We start from the raw sequence: 17,380 nt of genomic DNA, 5'->3' as shown, positions 1-17,380 counted from the left end.
AGTGTTTGAATGTGTTAAACTTTAAACCTTAAACCAAGAGTATTCCCTGAAGTCTTTTTTAAACCAAACAGTAGTTTAGTTAGTGAAGAGTCTGTTTCCCTGCACACATTGTGCTCTTTTAAGAGCTGTCTATATGGAATCAAGTTGACAACAGCAACTGAAAAAATTAGATAGGAAACATAGGGAGCAGTGAGTTTATGTTAGTGCAGGAGGAACACTTTGGAAAAGTAGTGTGAGAATGGTTGTACAACTTAAAGAATATAATCAATGTCACTGAACTGTAAATTTAGAAATTTTTGAATTGGAGTATGTTCTGCTATATGTATTCTTAACAACAACAAAAAAATAAGATAGAAATTTTAAAAATAGCCTTGAGATATGATGTAATATCTGCTTGGATTCACTTATTAGAAAGGCATAAGAACACATAGAGTATCCTGAACTCTAAAATCAATAGTACATTGAAAATTACCACATTAGCTCTGCAGCTTTTCTATGAGGCACAGTTTAAAAAGGATGAGTTCTAGAAAAATGTTCATGCTAATGAATAATAAGAGGAGATTAAGTAACGGATGTGTTGAAATGGAGCCCCAAAACTAAGGTCAAGTTAGTAATGGGATAACCTTGGAATATGCCAGAGTTAACCAAATGTTCTGCAGTTTGACAAGCCTTTCTAACAAGAGAAGGAAGTAATAATGCTGTCCATCAATCAACTAAGGACAACTTGGTTTTCCAGTCTTTGAAGGAATTCGTCCAATGTACTTGGGGCAATAATACAGCTAAGAATTTGCCCAGTGTACATGGAGTGATCACATAGCTAAGTTATATTTGGTGTATGAAGCACTTAGCTCTCGGCATTGCTTTCAGATCGTTTGGCAGGGCACACAGTTACGTTAATAACAAGCTAAAGCACTAGCGGGAACATTAGCCCTGTCAGATTACTAAGTGGGTTGAAATGTTTCATGTGTACCATAATGTTGGGCTTTTCTTTCAGGAAGTAACATTTTAAAAGGAGAGAAAGACAAATTTAAAAGAAAGTGTCTTGATTTGCTGCTTTTCAGTTCAAGCGGTTATGTTTGTTCACCCCATTGCCCAAGGCTCTGACCACCAAGACAGGGGGATCCCCTTCCGAAATTCTCTTTGGAGGTTTGCCCATCCATCACAGCACCAGATCTCATGGTGGTGTGGAAGCTTTGCTTTTTATTTGGCAGGTTGGTTGCTACTGTCCACAGTGAGTCCTGGCCCCAAAGCTTTATTTTGATCTAAATTCACCCGGGTTCTTTAACACTTAAAAGAGAAAATTTTGTTTTATGTAACATAGGCAATTTGTTTCCTATTTTTTCAAGCCACCTACAAAAGTCAGTTGTCCACTTTCATTTGGGCCTAAAATAAGACCATAATTTACAAAGGATCATGTGATCTACATTAAATGAGGCCAGTGGAATAGAAGACAAAACTATATCTAATTCTTCTTTTTTGTTCGTGGAGTCTGGGTCTATCAGGAAAGTTGGCTCTGTGCTTCGGGGTTTGTTGTTCTAGTTGTTAGTTGCCGTTGAGTCAGTTCTGACTCTTACTAACCCCATGTACACAGAAGGAAACACTGCCTGGTCCTGCGCCATCCCCACAATTATGGCTATGTTTGAGGCCATTGTTGCAGCCACTGTGTCAATCCATCTCATTGAAGGCCTTCCTCTTTTTTGCTGGCCCTCTGTTTACCAAGTATGATGTGCTTCTCCAGGGACCAGTCCCTCCTGATAACATGTCCAAAGTACGTGAGACATAAGTCTCGCCATCCTTACTTCTAAGGAGCATTCTGGCTGTACTTCTTCCAGGATAGATTTGTTCATTTTTCTAGCAGTCCGTGGTCTATTCAATATTCTTTGCCAACACCACAATTCAAAGGGTTCGGTATGATTGTGTTAGAGAACATAGGAGGAGGGAGAGAAGATGCTTAAGCAATGCTGCTAATCAAGGGTTTGAGTGCAGCCGTCTGTTTGGGGGCGCTTCCAGGGAGCCCTGTGAAGCAATGGGGTCTGGCACCAGGAGTGAGGAGAGCTAGTGAGAGGAGCCTCTGGAGACAAGGGGGGCTCTCTCCTGCTGGGCAGCCTCTGAGAGGCTCAGACCTGCCCACTGAGGGGTGTGGACACTGGGGCGTTTATCCATCAACCCCCTCCCTCACTGGTGGAGGCTTTGAAAGGAACAGTCGCAGGCCACCACAAGGAAGCAGAGGTGATGTGGTCAGGCCACTGGCAACGTTGACTACAGGTAGAACAACCAGAACCTAATCCAAGTGTGTCAAAGTCTAGTGGTGGTTTTAAGCCCAGCAGAAGACTGCACTGAGCTCATGCACACACATAGGTTGTCATGATGAGGCAGCAAAGTGGAACAAAGGAGCCCTGGTGGTGCAGTGTTTAAGCGCTCAGCTGCTAACCCAAAGCCAGTGGTTCAAACCTACCAGCTGCTCTGCTGGAGAAAATTCCAGGCAATCTGCTGCCATAAAGGTTACAGCCTAGGAAACCCTATGGAATAGTGCTACTCTGTCCTATAGGGTCACTATGAGTCAGACTCAACGTGACAGCGCACAACAACAGTGCAACCCTGTGTAAAACAGAATGAAACACTGTCCGGTCTTGTGCCATCTTCACAGTCATTGCTAGGTTTGAGCCCATTACTGCAGCCACTGTGTCAGTCCATCTCATTGACCCTCTACTTTACCAAGCGTGATATCCTTCTTCAGGGCCTGGTCCCTCCTGATAACTTGTGCAAAGTACGTGAGACGAACTATCTCTGTCCTCACTTCCCAGGAGCACTATGGCTGTACTTCTTCTGACAGATTTGTTTGTCCTTCTGGCAGTCCATGGTATATTCAATATTCTCCACCAACACTGTGATTCAAATGGGTCAGTTCTTCTCTGGTCTTCCTTATTCATTGTCCAGCTTTCACATGCATAAGAAGCGAGTGAAAAGACCAGGGCTTGAGTCAGGGGCACCTTAGTCATCAAAGTGACATCTTTGCTTTTTAACACTTTAAAGAGGTCTTTGCAGCAGATTTGCCCAATGTAGTCTGCTGCGGAACACAATAAATGGAGCACCTGTGACCCGGGGCATTTGATTGTTTCTCAGCCCTTAATTCATCCCCCATCAGGAAAAGCGTAAAATTGATTTTAATATAATTAAGCCAATCACCAGACATCTCTAGGCATTTGTGGGCTCAGCCGTATTCCACTGGGATTTCTAAATGGATGCCCTCTGTCCAGATGTTTCTGTTTTTTAAATTCTGCGTTCCTTGTCACTGTTTCAGAACTTAATAGGAATTTATTTTCAGTGTCTCCTTGCTAGGTTGTGACGGAGGTTGGATGGAGGCCTAGGAGGGACCTGGCTCACTGAGCTCCCTCAGGGATTGCTGTGCTACCTTCTGAGAGGGGCCACACAGGTCTCCTGGAGTAGTTTTACTCCATCTGCCTAAATAGGTTTTGAACATTACAACTCCTTTGTAGTGTCTTGTCCTCACACCGAATCATCCTGTATACTGATCAATAAACAGAAAGGAGAAACAATGACCACACCATACAGTCCCTCGTTGTTGTGTGAGATCAGTACCAATGGAAAGGAAATCACTGAGCACAGTGCTGTCGTTGTTGTTACTGTTGTTACCGTGTGCCGTCGAGTCGATTCTGACTCCTAGTGTCTATAGGACAGAGTAAAACTACCTCGTATGGTTTCCAAGGTTGTAGTCTTTACGGAAGTAGACTGCTACCTCTTTCTCCCACGGAGCGGCTGGTGGGTTTGAACCATTGACCTTCTAGCTAGCAGCTGAGCACTTAACCACTGTACCACCAAGGCCCCTTGAACACAATGCTAGGAAAACAAAATCTTCAGGCTTCAAGGTACAGCATTTGTCAGCCAGGGATTTGCTTGGCTACATTCTGAGTTTTATCATTTTTAGATTTTCAAAATCTCTTAACTATGGAGTTGATCGCTGTGCTGGGTTCAGTCGTGTTCCCCCCCAAATTTATGTCCACCTGGGACCTGTGAATGTGACTTCATATGGAAATAGGGTTGCTGCTGATATAATTAGGTTCAGATAGGTCATCCTGGATTAAAGTGGGGCCTAGTCCAATGACTGGTGTTCTCGTAAGAAGAAGGGAACTTGACCCAGACACAGGGGAGAGCCACGTGAAGAAGAGAGGCAGAGACTGGAGTTATGATACCACAGAGCCAGGAATGCCAAGGATCGTTGGCAACCACCAGAAGTCAGAGGAGGCAAAGACAGATGCCTCCCTGGAGTCTTTGGAAGGAGCATGGCCCTGCCCACACTCTGATTTTGGACTTCTAGCCTCCAGAACCGTGAGAGAATAGATTTCTGTTGCTTTAAGCCATCCACTTCTTGGTGCTTTAGTAAGGCAGTCACAGGAAACTGATGCACTCACAGAGGTTACAAAAAATTTGGCGTCGAAGACAAGTGGCAAATTTATGTGTTTTGGGGGTGAATAGTGAAGATGAGTAGATGATGAGATAGTTCTTTATATCAAGGGTACAAAAGTTAGTAAAAAAAGTGCCGTTTATTTGAAGTTAAACCCCTGTCTCTTCAGGCGGGCTCTGAGATCACAGAGGCACAGGCTTGTGTAGACACCAGGACATCAACCACATGTGTCAAACACTCGATTTCTACATAATAAGGACACAGCTTTCTCTTTTATAAGTTTTCAAATGTGAATTTCTATTTTCACGTCATTAGCAGTTTCTTCTAGCCCCTGTCTGTCAGTGTGTAGTACTATGGTGGCTTGTGTGTCACTGTGATGCTGGAAGCTCTGGCACCAATATTTCACACACCAGCAGGGTCACCCAAGTGGACAGGTTTCAACGGAGCTTCCAGACTAAGGCAGACTAGGAAGAAAGACGTGGCAATCTACTTCTGAAAATTAAAACCTAATTAAAAGAATTAAAGCCAATGGTTCACAACAGAACATTGTCTGATGTACTGGGACATGAGCTCCCTGTTTGGAAGGCTGTCAAAGAACACAGTAGCCCCAACAGTGGACTGGAGCGTACCAGCCATCGTGAAGTTGGTGCAGAACCATGCAGCGTTCATTCTGTTGTACATGGGGTCGCCATGACGGGGAGCTGAGTCCATGGCAGCTAACAGCAATAACAACAATCCTGTCATGATAACCTGAGTTCCAAGTGGCTGCATTTTTCTGCCATCACCCATTTCTTCAATACACACACACAAAAACAATTGCTTGATTTCTCATCCCAAGAACTGTGGGAAGCCCAGTATTCTGTATCCTCCTGTTGTTGCTTACCTCGCACCAGCTCCAGGCTGGTGCCTCGTACACAGTCGGGATACTGTTCTTTTCAGCGATTCTCTTGGGTTAAAAATGTGAGCTGACCTCCTCACTGTAAGCTAGCGTGATTCTGCTGTTCTATTGGATCATTAGTGCACTTTTGGGAATAATAGAAGAGACACCTCAGAATAGTAATCAATTAAAATGTATTTTCAAGCAGTTACTAATATTTACCAGCCACTTGCCCACATGGGAAATCTCACAATGCCATCTTTTTGTATCTTTATACTTAAGATGTGTCTCTTATAATTAGTAGTCATTTCCATCGAATTAATACCAACTCAGCGATCCTTAGGACAGAGTAAAACTGTCCCATAAGGTTACCAAGGCTGTAATCTTTACAGAAACAGACTACCACGTCTTTCTACCAAGGAGTGGTCAGTGGTTTCAAACTGATTTGACGTGTCGAACACTAATGACCGAAGACCAGATGAGTTGTGGAATGACATCAAGGACATCATACATGAAGAAAACAAGAGGTCATTAAAAAGACAGGAGAGAAAGAAAAGACCAAAACAGATGTCAGAATACACTCTGAAACTTACTCTTGAATGTCGAGTAGCTAAAGCAAAAGGAAAAACTGATGAAGTAAAAGAGCTGAACAGAAGATTTCAAAGGGTGATTTGGGAAGGCAAAGTAAATTATTATAATGACATGTGCAAAGAGCTGGAGATAGAAAAACCAAAATGGAAGAACATGCTAGGCATTTCTCAAGCTGAAAGAACTGAAGAAAAAATTCAAGTCTTAAGTTGCAATACTGAAGAATTCTATGGGGAAAATGTTAAATGATGCAGGAAGCATCAAAAGAAGATGGAAGGAATACGCAGAGTCACTATACCAAAAAGAATCGGTCAACGTTCAACCATTTCAGGAGGTAACACGTGATCAGGAACCGATGGTACTGAAGGAAGAAGTCCAAGCTGCATTGAAGGCATTGGCAAAAAACAAGGCTCTAGGAATTGACAAAATACTAATTGAGATGTTTCAACAAAAAGATTCAGTACTCACTTGTCTATGCCAAGAAATGGGGAAGACGGCTACTTGGCCAACTGACTGGAAGAGGCCCATATTTGTGCCTATTCCCAAGAAAGGTAATCCAACCTAATGCCGGAATAATCGAACAATATCATTAATATCACATGCAAGCAAAATTTTGTTGAAGATCATTCAAAAGCGGCTGCAGCAGCATATCAACAGGGAACTGCCAGAAATTCAAGCCGGATTTAGAAGAGGACATGGAACCAGGTATATCATTGCTGACGTCAGACGGATTGTGGCTGAAAACAGAGAATATCAGAAAGATGTTCACCAGTGTTTTATTGACTATCTAAGCCATTCGACTGTGTGGATCATAACAAATTATGGATAACATTCAGGAATACTTCATTGTGTGCATGAGGAATCTGTACACGGATCAAGAGGCAGTCGTTTGAACAAAACAAGGGGATACTGCACGATTTGAAGTCAGGAAAGCTATGTCTCAAGGTCATATCCTTTCACCATACCTATTCAATCTGTATGCTGAGCAAAAAATCCGAGAAGCTGGACTATATGAAGAAGAACAGGGCATCAGAATTGGAGGAAGAGTCATTAACAACCTATGTTATACAGATGACACACAACCTTGCTAGCAGAAAGTGAAGAGTACTTGAAGCACTTACTGATGAAGATCAAAGACCACAGCCTTCAGTATGGATTATACCTCAACATAAAGAAAACAAAAATCCTCACAACTGGACCAATAAGCAACATCATGGTAGATGCAGAAAAGATCAAGTTTGTCAAGGACTTCATTTTACTTGGTTCCACAATCAACACACATGGAAGCAGCAGTCAAGAAATCAAACGACACATTGCATTGGGCCTATCTGCTGCAAAAGACTTCATTAAAGTGTTGAAAAGCAAAGATGTCACCTTGAGGACTAAGGTGTACCTGACCCAAACCATAGTGTTTTCAATTGCCACGTATGCATGCGAAAGCTGGACAACAAATAAACAAGACTGAAGAAGAATTGAAGTCTTTGAATTGTGGCTTTGGTGAGAATATTGAGTATACTATAGACTGCTAAAAGAACAAACGAATCTGCCTTAGAAGAAGTACAACCAGAATGCTCCTTAGAAGCAAGGATGGCGAGACTGCATCTCACATTCCTTGGACATGTTATCAGGAGGGATCAGTCAATACGTCATGCTTGGTAAAGTAGAAAAAAAAGAGGAAGACTCTCGACAAGGTGGATTGACACAGTGGCTGCAACAATGGGCTCAAGCATCGCAATGATTGTGATGATGCCGCAGGAGTGGGTAGTATTTCGCTTTGTTGTGCATAGGGTTGCTATGAGTCAAAACCAACTCAACAGCACCTAACAACAGCAACAATCTTGCCTCATTAACCACAGGCAGAAATCAGAACTTACAACACATGGGACAATTAGATCAGATCGCAATATGGAGGACAGCCACATAATACTGGGAATCATGGCCTAGCCAAGTTGACCCACATTTTTGGGGGACACAAATCAATCCTTAAAGGGACCTTTTCTCATTCCTCACATGCAAATCGTCAGTGCTTAAAAAGGGTCCTGGTGGATGCCTGCCACATAGATGGATGAATGAGATGAACAAATTATCAACACTTGCTTATACCAGTGAAGAGGAAGATAGTCCCTATTTCGGACAGAAGTCTACTCGCAGTGCACTTGGTCTCCTGCTGACTCTCCACTTGGCTTCCCTAGAGCAGCCAGGGGTGGGCTGTGGTGAAGGCCATCCTGGCTTCATCAAGATGGACTTCTGTTCTACTCCCTGCTCCCACGGGATCTGCCCTAGGTTGAGTAGAGGGACAAAGAGACGGATACATGGTATTGTGGCCAGCTTCCATTCCACCCCTACTTTCTCACCACTTTGTCCACAAGAAAGAAAATTAAGAGAAGGAGAGAGAAGTAAATGTGGGAGATAAAGACAGTTTCTAATTCCACAAATGTTTATTTATCAAACCAAATGCCAGTGGCTAAACTTCTCAATACCTGAAGAACATAGTGTTTTCTACAATAGGTTAACATTTTAAATGCTCTAGGATCAATATCGTTGTCCTACGATATTCCTAGAAGTCCAAGCTGCACTGAAGGTGTTAGCAAAAAACAAAGCTCCAGGAATTGATGAAATATCAGTTGAGATGTTTCAAGAAACTAATGCAGTGCTGGAAGTTCTCACTTGTCTATGCCAAGAAATTTGGAAGACAGCTACCTGGCCAACTGACTGATCCATATTTATGCCTATTACCAAGAAGGGTGATCCAACTGAGTGTAGAAATTATCAAACAGTCTTGTTAATATCACATGCAAGCAAAATTTTGCTCAGATCATTCAAAAGCAGCTGCAGCAGTATATTGACACGGAACTGCCAGAAATTCAAGCCAGATTCAGAAGAGGATGTGGAACCAGGGATATCATTCCTGATGTCAGATGGATCCTGGGTGAAAGCGGAGATATCAGAAGGATGTTTACCTGTGTTTTATTGACTATGCTAAGGCATTCAACTGTGTGGATCATAACAAATTATGGATAACATTGCAGAGAATGGGAACTCTGGAGTACTTAATGGTGCTCATGAGGAACCAAGAGGCAGTTGTTTGGACAGAACAAGGGGAGACTGAATGGTTTAAAGTAGGAAAGGTGTGCGTCAGGGTTGTATCCTTTCACCTTACCTATTCAGTCTGGATGCTGAGCAAATAATCTGAGAAGCTGGACTATATGAAGAAGAACGGGACATCAGGATTGGAGGAAGACTCATTAACAACCTGTGTTATGCAGATGACACAACCTTGCTTGTGGAAAGTGAACAGGAAGGACTTGAAACATGTACTGATAAAGATCAAAGACCACAGCCTTCAGTATGGATTACACCTCAACATAAAGGAAACAAAAATCCTCACAACTGGACCAACAAACCACATCATGATAAACAGAGAAAAGATTGAATTTGCAAGAATTTCATTTTACTTGGATCCACAATCAACACTCATGGAAGCAGCAGTCAAGAAATCAAAAGACACATTGCATTGGGCAAATCTGCTGCAAAAGGACCTCTTTAAAGTGTCGAAAAGCAAAGGTGTCACCTTGAAGACTATGGTTGGCCTGACCCAAGCCATGGTATTTTCAATCGCATCATATGCATGTGAAAGCTGGACAATGAATAAGGAAGACCGAAGAAGAATTGACACCTTTGAATTGTGGTGTTGGCAAAGAGTATCAAATATACCATGGACTGCTGAAAGAGTGATCAAATCTGTCTTAGAAGTACAACCAGAATGCTTCTTAGAAACAAGGATGGCAAGACTTGGTCTTACACACTTTGGACATGTTTTTAGGAGGGATCAGTCCCTGAAGAAGGACATCATGCTTGGTAAAGTACAGGGTCAGCAGAAAAGAAGACCCTCAATGAGACAGATTGACACAGTGGCTGCAACAATGGGCTGAAGCATAACAAGGATTGTGAGGATGGCCCAGGACTGGGCCGTGTTTCGTTCTGTGGTACACAGGGTCACTATGGTTCGGAACTGACATGACACCACCTAACAACAGCAACAGGATGAATATAAGCTTCCAAATACTGCCTTTCTGTGATACATTTCCTAAAACATATGTATGTTATTGTTGTTGTTAGGTGCCATAGAGTCGGTTCCGACTCATAGCGACCCCTTGCACAACAGAACGAAACACTGCCCGGTCCTGCGCCATCCTTACGATCGTTGCTATGCTTGAGCTCATTGTTGCAGCCACTGTGTCAGTCCACCTCGTTGAGGGCCTTTCTCTTTTCTGCTGACCCTGCATTCTGCCAAGCATGATGTCCTTCTCTGGGGACTGATCCCTCCTGACAACATGTCCAAAGTGTGTAAGACAAAGTCTTGCCATCCTTGTTTCTAAGGAGCATTCTGGTTTTACTTTTTCCAGGACAGATTTGTTCATTCTTTTGGCAGTCCACAGTATATTGAATATTCTTCGCCAACACCACAATTCAGAGGCATCAACTCTTCTTCGGTCTTCCTTATTCACTGTCCAGCTTTCACATGCATATGATGCAATCGAAAATACCATGGCTTGGGTCAGGCGCACCTTAGTCTTCAAGGTGACATCCTTGCTCTTCAACACTTTAAAAAGGTCCTTTGCAGCAGATTTACCCAAAGCAATGCATCTTTTGATTTCTTGACTGCTGCTTCCATGGCTGTTGATTTTGGATCCAAGTAAAATGAAATCCTTGACAACTTCAGTCTGTTCTCCGTTTATCATGATATTGGTCATTGGTCCAGTTGTGAGGATTTTTGTTTTCTTTATGTTGAGGTGTAATCCATACTGAAGGCTGTGGTCTTTGATCTTCATTAGTTAGTGCTTCAAGCCCTCTTCACTTTCAGCAAGCAAGGTTGTGTCATCTGCATAACACAGGTTGCTAATGAGTCTTCCTCCAGTCCCGATGCCCCATTCTTCTTCATATAGTCCAGTTTCTTGGATTACTTGCTCAGCATACAGATTGAATAGATACGCTGAATGGATACAGTCCTAAGGCACACCTTTCCTGAATTTAAACCATGTGGTATCCCCTTGTTCTGTCCGAACAACTGCCTCTTGATCTATGTAAAGGTTCCTCATGAGCACAATTAAGCATTCTGGAATTCCCATTCTTTGCAATGTAAAATATGTGTGTGTGTGTGTACACACACTTTGTATTTTCTTTGGAGAGAATGAAAAAGTGGCACTCTAACTAAAATAAATACATATTAAGTAAGTGCAATACTGCACACTCATATTTAATGCTCACTGGATTACTGAATTTAGAGACCAAAAATTATTAGAAAAATCCCTGTTATCATTTCTTGTATTCTACCTGTAGCTTCTTATAGGTGATATTTTACCACAGCTAATATAAGAATTATCGATGCCTTTGAATTGTGATGTTGGCAAAGAATGTTGAAAATACCATGGACTACCAGAAGAACGGAAACCCTGGTGGTGTAGTGGTTAAGTGCTACAGCTGCTAACCAAAGGGTCGGCAGTTCGAATCCGCCAGGTGCTCCTTGGAGACTCTATAGGGTAGTTCTACCCTGTCCTATAGAGTTGCTATGAGTCAGAATCAACTTGACGGCACTGGGTTTGGTTTTGATTGGACCAGAAGAACAAACAATTCTGTCTTGTAAGAAGTACAACCAGAAAGCTTCTTAGAAGCAAGGATGAAGAGACTTTGTCTCATGTACTTTGGACATGTTATCAGGAGACCAGTCCCTGGAGAAGGACATCATGCTTGGTAAAGTGGAGGCTCTGTGGAAATGAGAAAGACCCTCAATGAGATGGATTGACACAGTGGCCTCAACAACAGGCTCAAATATAGCAGTGATAGTGAGAATGGCACAGACTAGGCAATGTTTTGTTCTGTCGTACATAGGGTAACTGTGAGTCAGATCTGACTTGATAGCACCTAACAATAATAAAAAACGTAACAATATCTCTGGCTTCATTTTTATAATGATTTAGAATCACTAAAAGGGTTTGGGGATTCATCACAGAGGAAATGAAATATTAGAAAATATTTGGCTATCTTATTTGTGGAATGTACAATATTGGTTGAATTTCTAAAGTGCTATAAAACTTGTACTTTATCTCTCAAATAAGTGAGATGGGGAAACTGAGTATTCCTTACCTTAGACTGACCCCTGGATTCTGGTATTTTAATATTATTTTTGCTTCACTCCTTTAAAATAGATAAATAATATCTTTGGGGAAATATTTTTTCCTTCCTTTATTCTCCACACTAAAGAGTAAAGAGTACATACTTGGAACTCAACAAATATTAATAATATAATAACACACTCAAACTTACAAAAAAAACAAACAAAACCCATTACTGTCCAGTCTATTCTGACTCATAGCGACCCTGTAGGACACAGTACAGCTGCCCTATAGGATTTCCAAGCAGCGGCTGGTGGATTCGAATTGCTGACCTTTTGGTTAGCAGCCGAGCTCTTAACCGCTGTGCCACCAGGGCCCCACTCTAACTTTAGAAAATTTTATTTTTTTCATCATGTATTTTGGAATCTGGATATTAACTTGCAAATAGTTCCCCAAATTGGCTGCAGTACAGTTGAGTGATGATTTCAAATGGGTCTCTTATTTTAGTTATTGAAATGTCTTTTTCTTTCTTCTTCATGTTTTTTTAGGAGCGTCTTCTCCTCTCCTTGCTGCCAGCTCATATAGCCATGGAAATGAAAGCTGAGATCATCCAGAGGCTACAGGGCCCCAAAGCGGGACAGATGGAGAACACCAACAACTTCCACAACCTGTACGTCAAGAGGCACACCAATGTCAGGTATGCAGCCCTGTGCGTAGTTGTCAGCAAGTCTGTTTGCCTGATGGTGATGTTTTTTTAACTGGTGTGCACACATTACAACATGATGGCATCTCCTATGTAACTGTCAATTCTTTGCAAGTAGAGTATTTACTGCTCTGCTCACATGTATGCTGCCTTCATATGAGGATAAGGAAATAAGATCCTCTTTACTTTATTGGATTAAGGTACCCTTTCGCAGTCCTACTCTCTGTGACTTGCCATCAGCCACAGAAGGGTGAGAGGTGGACCTTAAAGATCTTATTCTGGACCTCTGCAGTCAGATCTCATGCATCTATGAAGTCTAGGATGCTAGGTGTTATGGAAGCGTTGAAGGGAAAGTTAGTGGGCTCTCTAGCATAAGGAACGAGGACTCAAGATGAGCTTTTCTGGGATGGGGACTCTATGAAGCCAGTACATTGCAGGGAATCTGCATTCTACTCCCATCAGGGATGCTGGGCTTCTGGGATATGACCAACCAGCAACCAGCATGACAAGAGATTGATGAACACCTTCACGAATTTACAAGGGGTGGTCACTGCTGCTCCTCTGAGGCTGGCATAGCCATACCTACTTCCCAGGGAGCCATTCCTGGGATCACATGCCTGGAAATGAATGTGTTAGCAGCATGGGATTGTAGCAAGGAAGGAGAAGGGTGTGGGCGTCCACCTCCCTAAGCTCTCTGCGGCAGCCTGGGGGGCACTCACTTGCATTGGAGAGGATGCACCTGCTCCACATGTCCCAGCTCAGACAGAGCAAGGCAGGTACAGACCATGGTGCCCTCATTCATCCGCATTTTCTGTGTCACTCGCATTCCCAGTATTCCTCCTTGGGTTTACTCTTCCATCTATTGGGTTATGTTGAAGTTGTGATTTTCCTTTTAGCTGGGTATCTCACTAAGCAATCCCATATATGTCTGACCTCATCCATCAGGTCCCGATGTTGTTAGATCGGCTGCCAGACCAGGTACCTTGTCACCCCCTCCCCAGGTTGATGGTCCAATGGCAGCAGTGACAGTAACAGCTCTGCTTTGTTGATCGTCTGCTAGAATTGGAACCCAGGCCTTTTTACCCCAAGTCCCGGCATGATGCTGCTTTCTGCTCTGGTTACTTCAGGGCAACAGTGTTCGAAGTTCACTAATAGAAACAAATTCACTGTAATTGAAACACATCGCTAGGACAAATACCGTTCTGACACCAGATGTGCAAAGGATATATAGCACTGACGATATACGCAGTCCAGGCACACGTAGCTGTAAATGGACAGTAAGTGGTTAATATCCAGCAGGTGATAACAGAAAAAGCAGTTGCATGTCAAGTAGTATAAGGAAGTCCCTGGAGAAGAACATCATGCTTGGTACAGTAGAGGGTCAGCGAGAAAGAGGAAGACCCTCAACGAAATAGACTGCCACAGTGACTGTAAATGGGCTCAAGCATAGCAAGGATTGTGAGGATGGAGCAGGACCAGGCAGTGTTTCCTTCTGTTGTATATATGGTCCCTATGAGTTGGAACTGACTTGATAACCCCAAACTACAACAACAACAAGGAAGTCCCCTTGGATAATAAAATGTTGCTGCTATTATTTGGAATAATAGAAAAAAAAAAAACTAAATGTATTTACAGAAAGGTCACGGATGTTAAGGAATAAAATGGTTTAAATCACTGGCCCGCCTTCAGGCTTTCTGCATGATGACTACAGAATTAAATAAAGCAAGATTTATAGCACCTGACAAGGTGCAGTGCACTACTAAGAGTGCCTGCCTCCTTACCTGACTGAAATTTTGCAGCTGCCCTCTTATCTCAGGAAATATTTTGAAGTCACTTATTAGGTATTCGAAGCATGTAAAGCTGAATGCAGCTTTGTCTAAATAGGGTCACGGGGTAGCTTTAAGTATCTGATACAATGCAGGAACAAATGTTGTCATTGGTAGCTGCCATTGAGTCAGTTCTGACTCATAGCGACCCTTATGCACAACAGAATGAAACACTGCCTGGTCCTGCACCATCCTCACAATTGTTGCTAGGCTCGAGCCAATTGTTGCGGCCACTGTGTCAGTCCATCTGGTTGAGGGTCTTCCTCTTTTACACTGACCCTGTATTTTACCAAGCATGATGTCCTTCTCCAGGGACTGATTCCTCCTGATATGTCCAAACTATGTGAGATATAGTTCCACCATCCTTGCTTCTAAGGAGCATTCTGGCCAAACTTCTTCCAAGACAGATTTGTTCGTTCTTTTGGCAGTCCATGGTATATTCAATATTCTTCACCAACACCACAATTCAAAGGCTTGCATTCTTCTTCTGTCTTCCTTATTCATTGTCCAGCTTTTGCATGCACAGAAAGCACTCGATCTCTATAAGCAACTGAAGACACCATCAGCCTCATATAGTTAATGAACTGTTGTACTCGTGGTGTCTGTATTAGTGATCAACATCTCTGTAAAGCATCACACCAAAATTCAGGTGCTCAAAACAACAATGAACATTACCTCACTGTTTATGTGGGTTAGAAATTTGGGGATGGTTTTCTGGGTGTTCTGGCTTAGTGTGTCTCAGAAATTGCAGGATGACATCAGCTGTGGCTGCTGAAGGATCTGCTGCTCTCACCTGTGTAACAGGTTATGTTGGCCATGGGCTGGAGGCCTCAGTTCTTCATCACTTGGCCTCTACATAGGCAGTTGGAGCGTCTTCACAACATGGCCCCTGGCTTCCATCAGAGCAGGACATCCAAGAGAGAGCTAGATTGAAGCCACATGTCTTTTATGACTTAGCCTCTGAAGTCACACTTCGGTAGTTTCTGATGTATCCTATTGGTTACACAGGACACTTCCACCCAGGGTGGGAGGAGATTATATAGGGGCATGAATCCCAGAAGGTTAGATCACTGGGGCCATCTTGGAGGCTGACTACCAAACTATGTAAGAAAAAATTTGGTGAAGAAAATCTCAACTGCCTTGGTTTCTCTCACAAACTGCCTAGAATATGTTTGTAGGCTCCAGGAACTGAAGGAATACCAATTGAGATGTTTCAACAAACAGATGCAGCACTCAAAGTGCTTGCTCATGTATGCCAAGAAGTTCGGAAGATAGCTACCTGGCCAACCGACTGGAAAAGATCCGCATTTCTGCCTGTTCAAAGAAAGGTGATCTAACCAAATGCAGAAATTATCGAACAATATTATTAATATCACAGGCAAGTAAAATTTTGCTCAAAATCATTCAAAAGTGGCTACTGCAGTGCGTGGACAGGGAATTGCCAAAAATTCAAGCCAGATTCAGAAGAGGACGTGGTACCAGGGATATCATTGCTGATATCAGGTGGATCCTGACTAGAAGCAGAGAAAACTAGAAAGATGTTTACCTATGTTTTATTGACTATGCAAAGACATTCGACTGCGTGGATCATAACAAATTATGGATAACATTGCAAAGAATGAGAATCCCAGGACACTTAATTGTGCTCATGAGGAATCTGTATGTAGATCAAGAGGCAGTCATTTGAACAGAGCGAGGGGATACAGCGTGGTTTAAAGTCAGGAAATGTATGCCTCAAGGTTGTATCTTTTCACCATACCTATTCAGTCTGTATGCTGAGCAAATAATCCGAGAAGCTGGACTATATGAAGAAGAATGGGTTATCAGGATTGGAGGAAGACTCATTAACAACCTGCATTATGCAGATGACACAACCTTAGTTGCTGAAAGTGAAGAGGACTTGAAGCACTTACTGATGAAGATCAAAGACCACAGCCTTCTGTATGGATTACACCTCAACATAAAGAAAATAAAATCTTCACAACTGGACCAATAAGCAACATCGTAATAAACGGAGAAAAGATTGAAGTTGCCAAGGATTTCATTTTACTTTGATCCACAGTCAACACCCGTGGATGCAATAGTCATGTCAGAAGACACATAGCATTGGGCATATCTGCTGCAAAAGACCTGTTTGAAGTGTTGAAAAGCAAAGATGTCACCTTGAAGACTAAGGTGCTCCTGACCCAAGACATGGTATTTTCAAGTGCCTTATACACATGTGAAAGCTGGATAATGAATAAGGAAGACTGAAGAAGAATTAAAGCCTTTGAATGGTGGTGTTGGCAAAGAGTGGACAGATCTTTCTTCTTTCAAAAAAGGATGGTGAGACAACATCTCACATACTTGGGACATGTTATCAGGAGTGATCAGTCCCTGGAGAAAGACATATGCTTGGTAATGTAGAAGGTCATCAAAAAAAAAAAAAAAAAAAAAGACCCTCAATGAGATGGATTGACACAATGGCTGCGACAGTGGGCTCAAGCATAACAATAGTTGTAAGGATGGCGCAGGATGGATCAGTGTTTCATTCTGTTGTACATAGGGTCACTGTGAACTAGAACCAACTCAAGGACACCTAACTATAATAACAAGTAACAGGTTGCATCAACCAGAATTATCTTCCTAAAGGGATGGCGTGGTCCAAGTCTTGGAAGCATTTCCTTCCTGTGTGACTCCTTATTGTGCTATGCTTCCTCTACCATAGGCTCCCCCAGGCTATGCACATGCTTTCACAGTTGTCTGTTTGTTTTCCTAGTCTCCCTGCTGCAAAATATCCTCTGGAACAGTTTCATATTTCTATAGCCAGCCTGTCTTGGGACTTCTTTGTCCACTACACATTTTACCACA

At 42.5% G+C, this 17,380-nt stretch overlaps 1 protein-coding gene across 1 annotated transcript in view; it reads left to right on the top strand.

The window, feature by feature from the left end:
- Positions 1–17,380, top strand: part of ADCY2 (adenylate cyclase 2) — a 515,387-nt gene that overhangs the window by 319,348 nt on the left and 178,659 nt on the right. The window contains exon 5 of the mRNA XM_010588063.2: positions 12,550–12,698. Coding sequence (XP_010586365.2) covers positions 12,550–12,698 — 149 coding nt within the window. The remainder of the gene's footprint in view (positions 1–12,549; positions 12,699–17,380) is intronic.

The sequence above is a fragment of the Loxodonta africana genome, chromosome 2, assembly GCF_030014295.1.
Source record: "Loxodonta africana isolate mLoxAfr1 chromosome 2, mLoxAfr1.hap2, whole genome shotgun sequence".
NCBI lineage: Eukaryota > Metazoa > Chordata > Mammalia > Proboscidea > Elephantidae > Loxodonta > Loxodonta africana.
The sequence above is the reverse complement of the archived record's forward strand: the minus strand, read 5'-3'. Positions and strand labels throughout refer to the sequence as shown.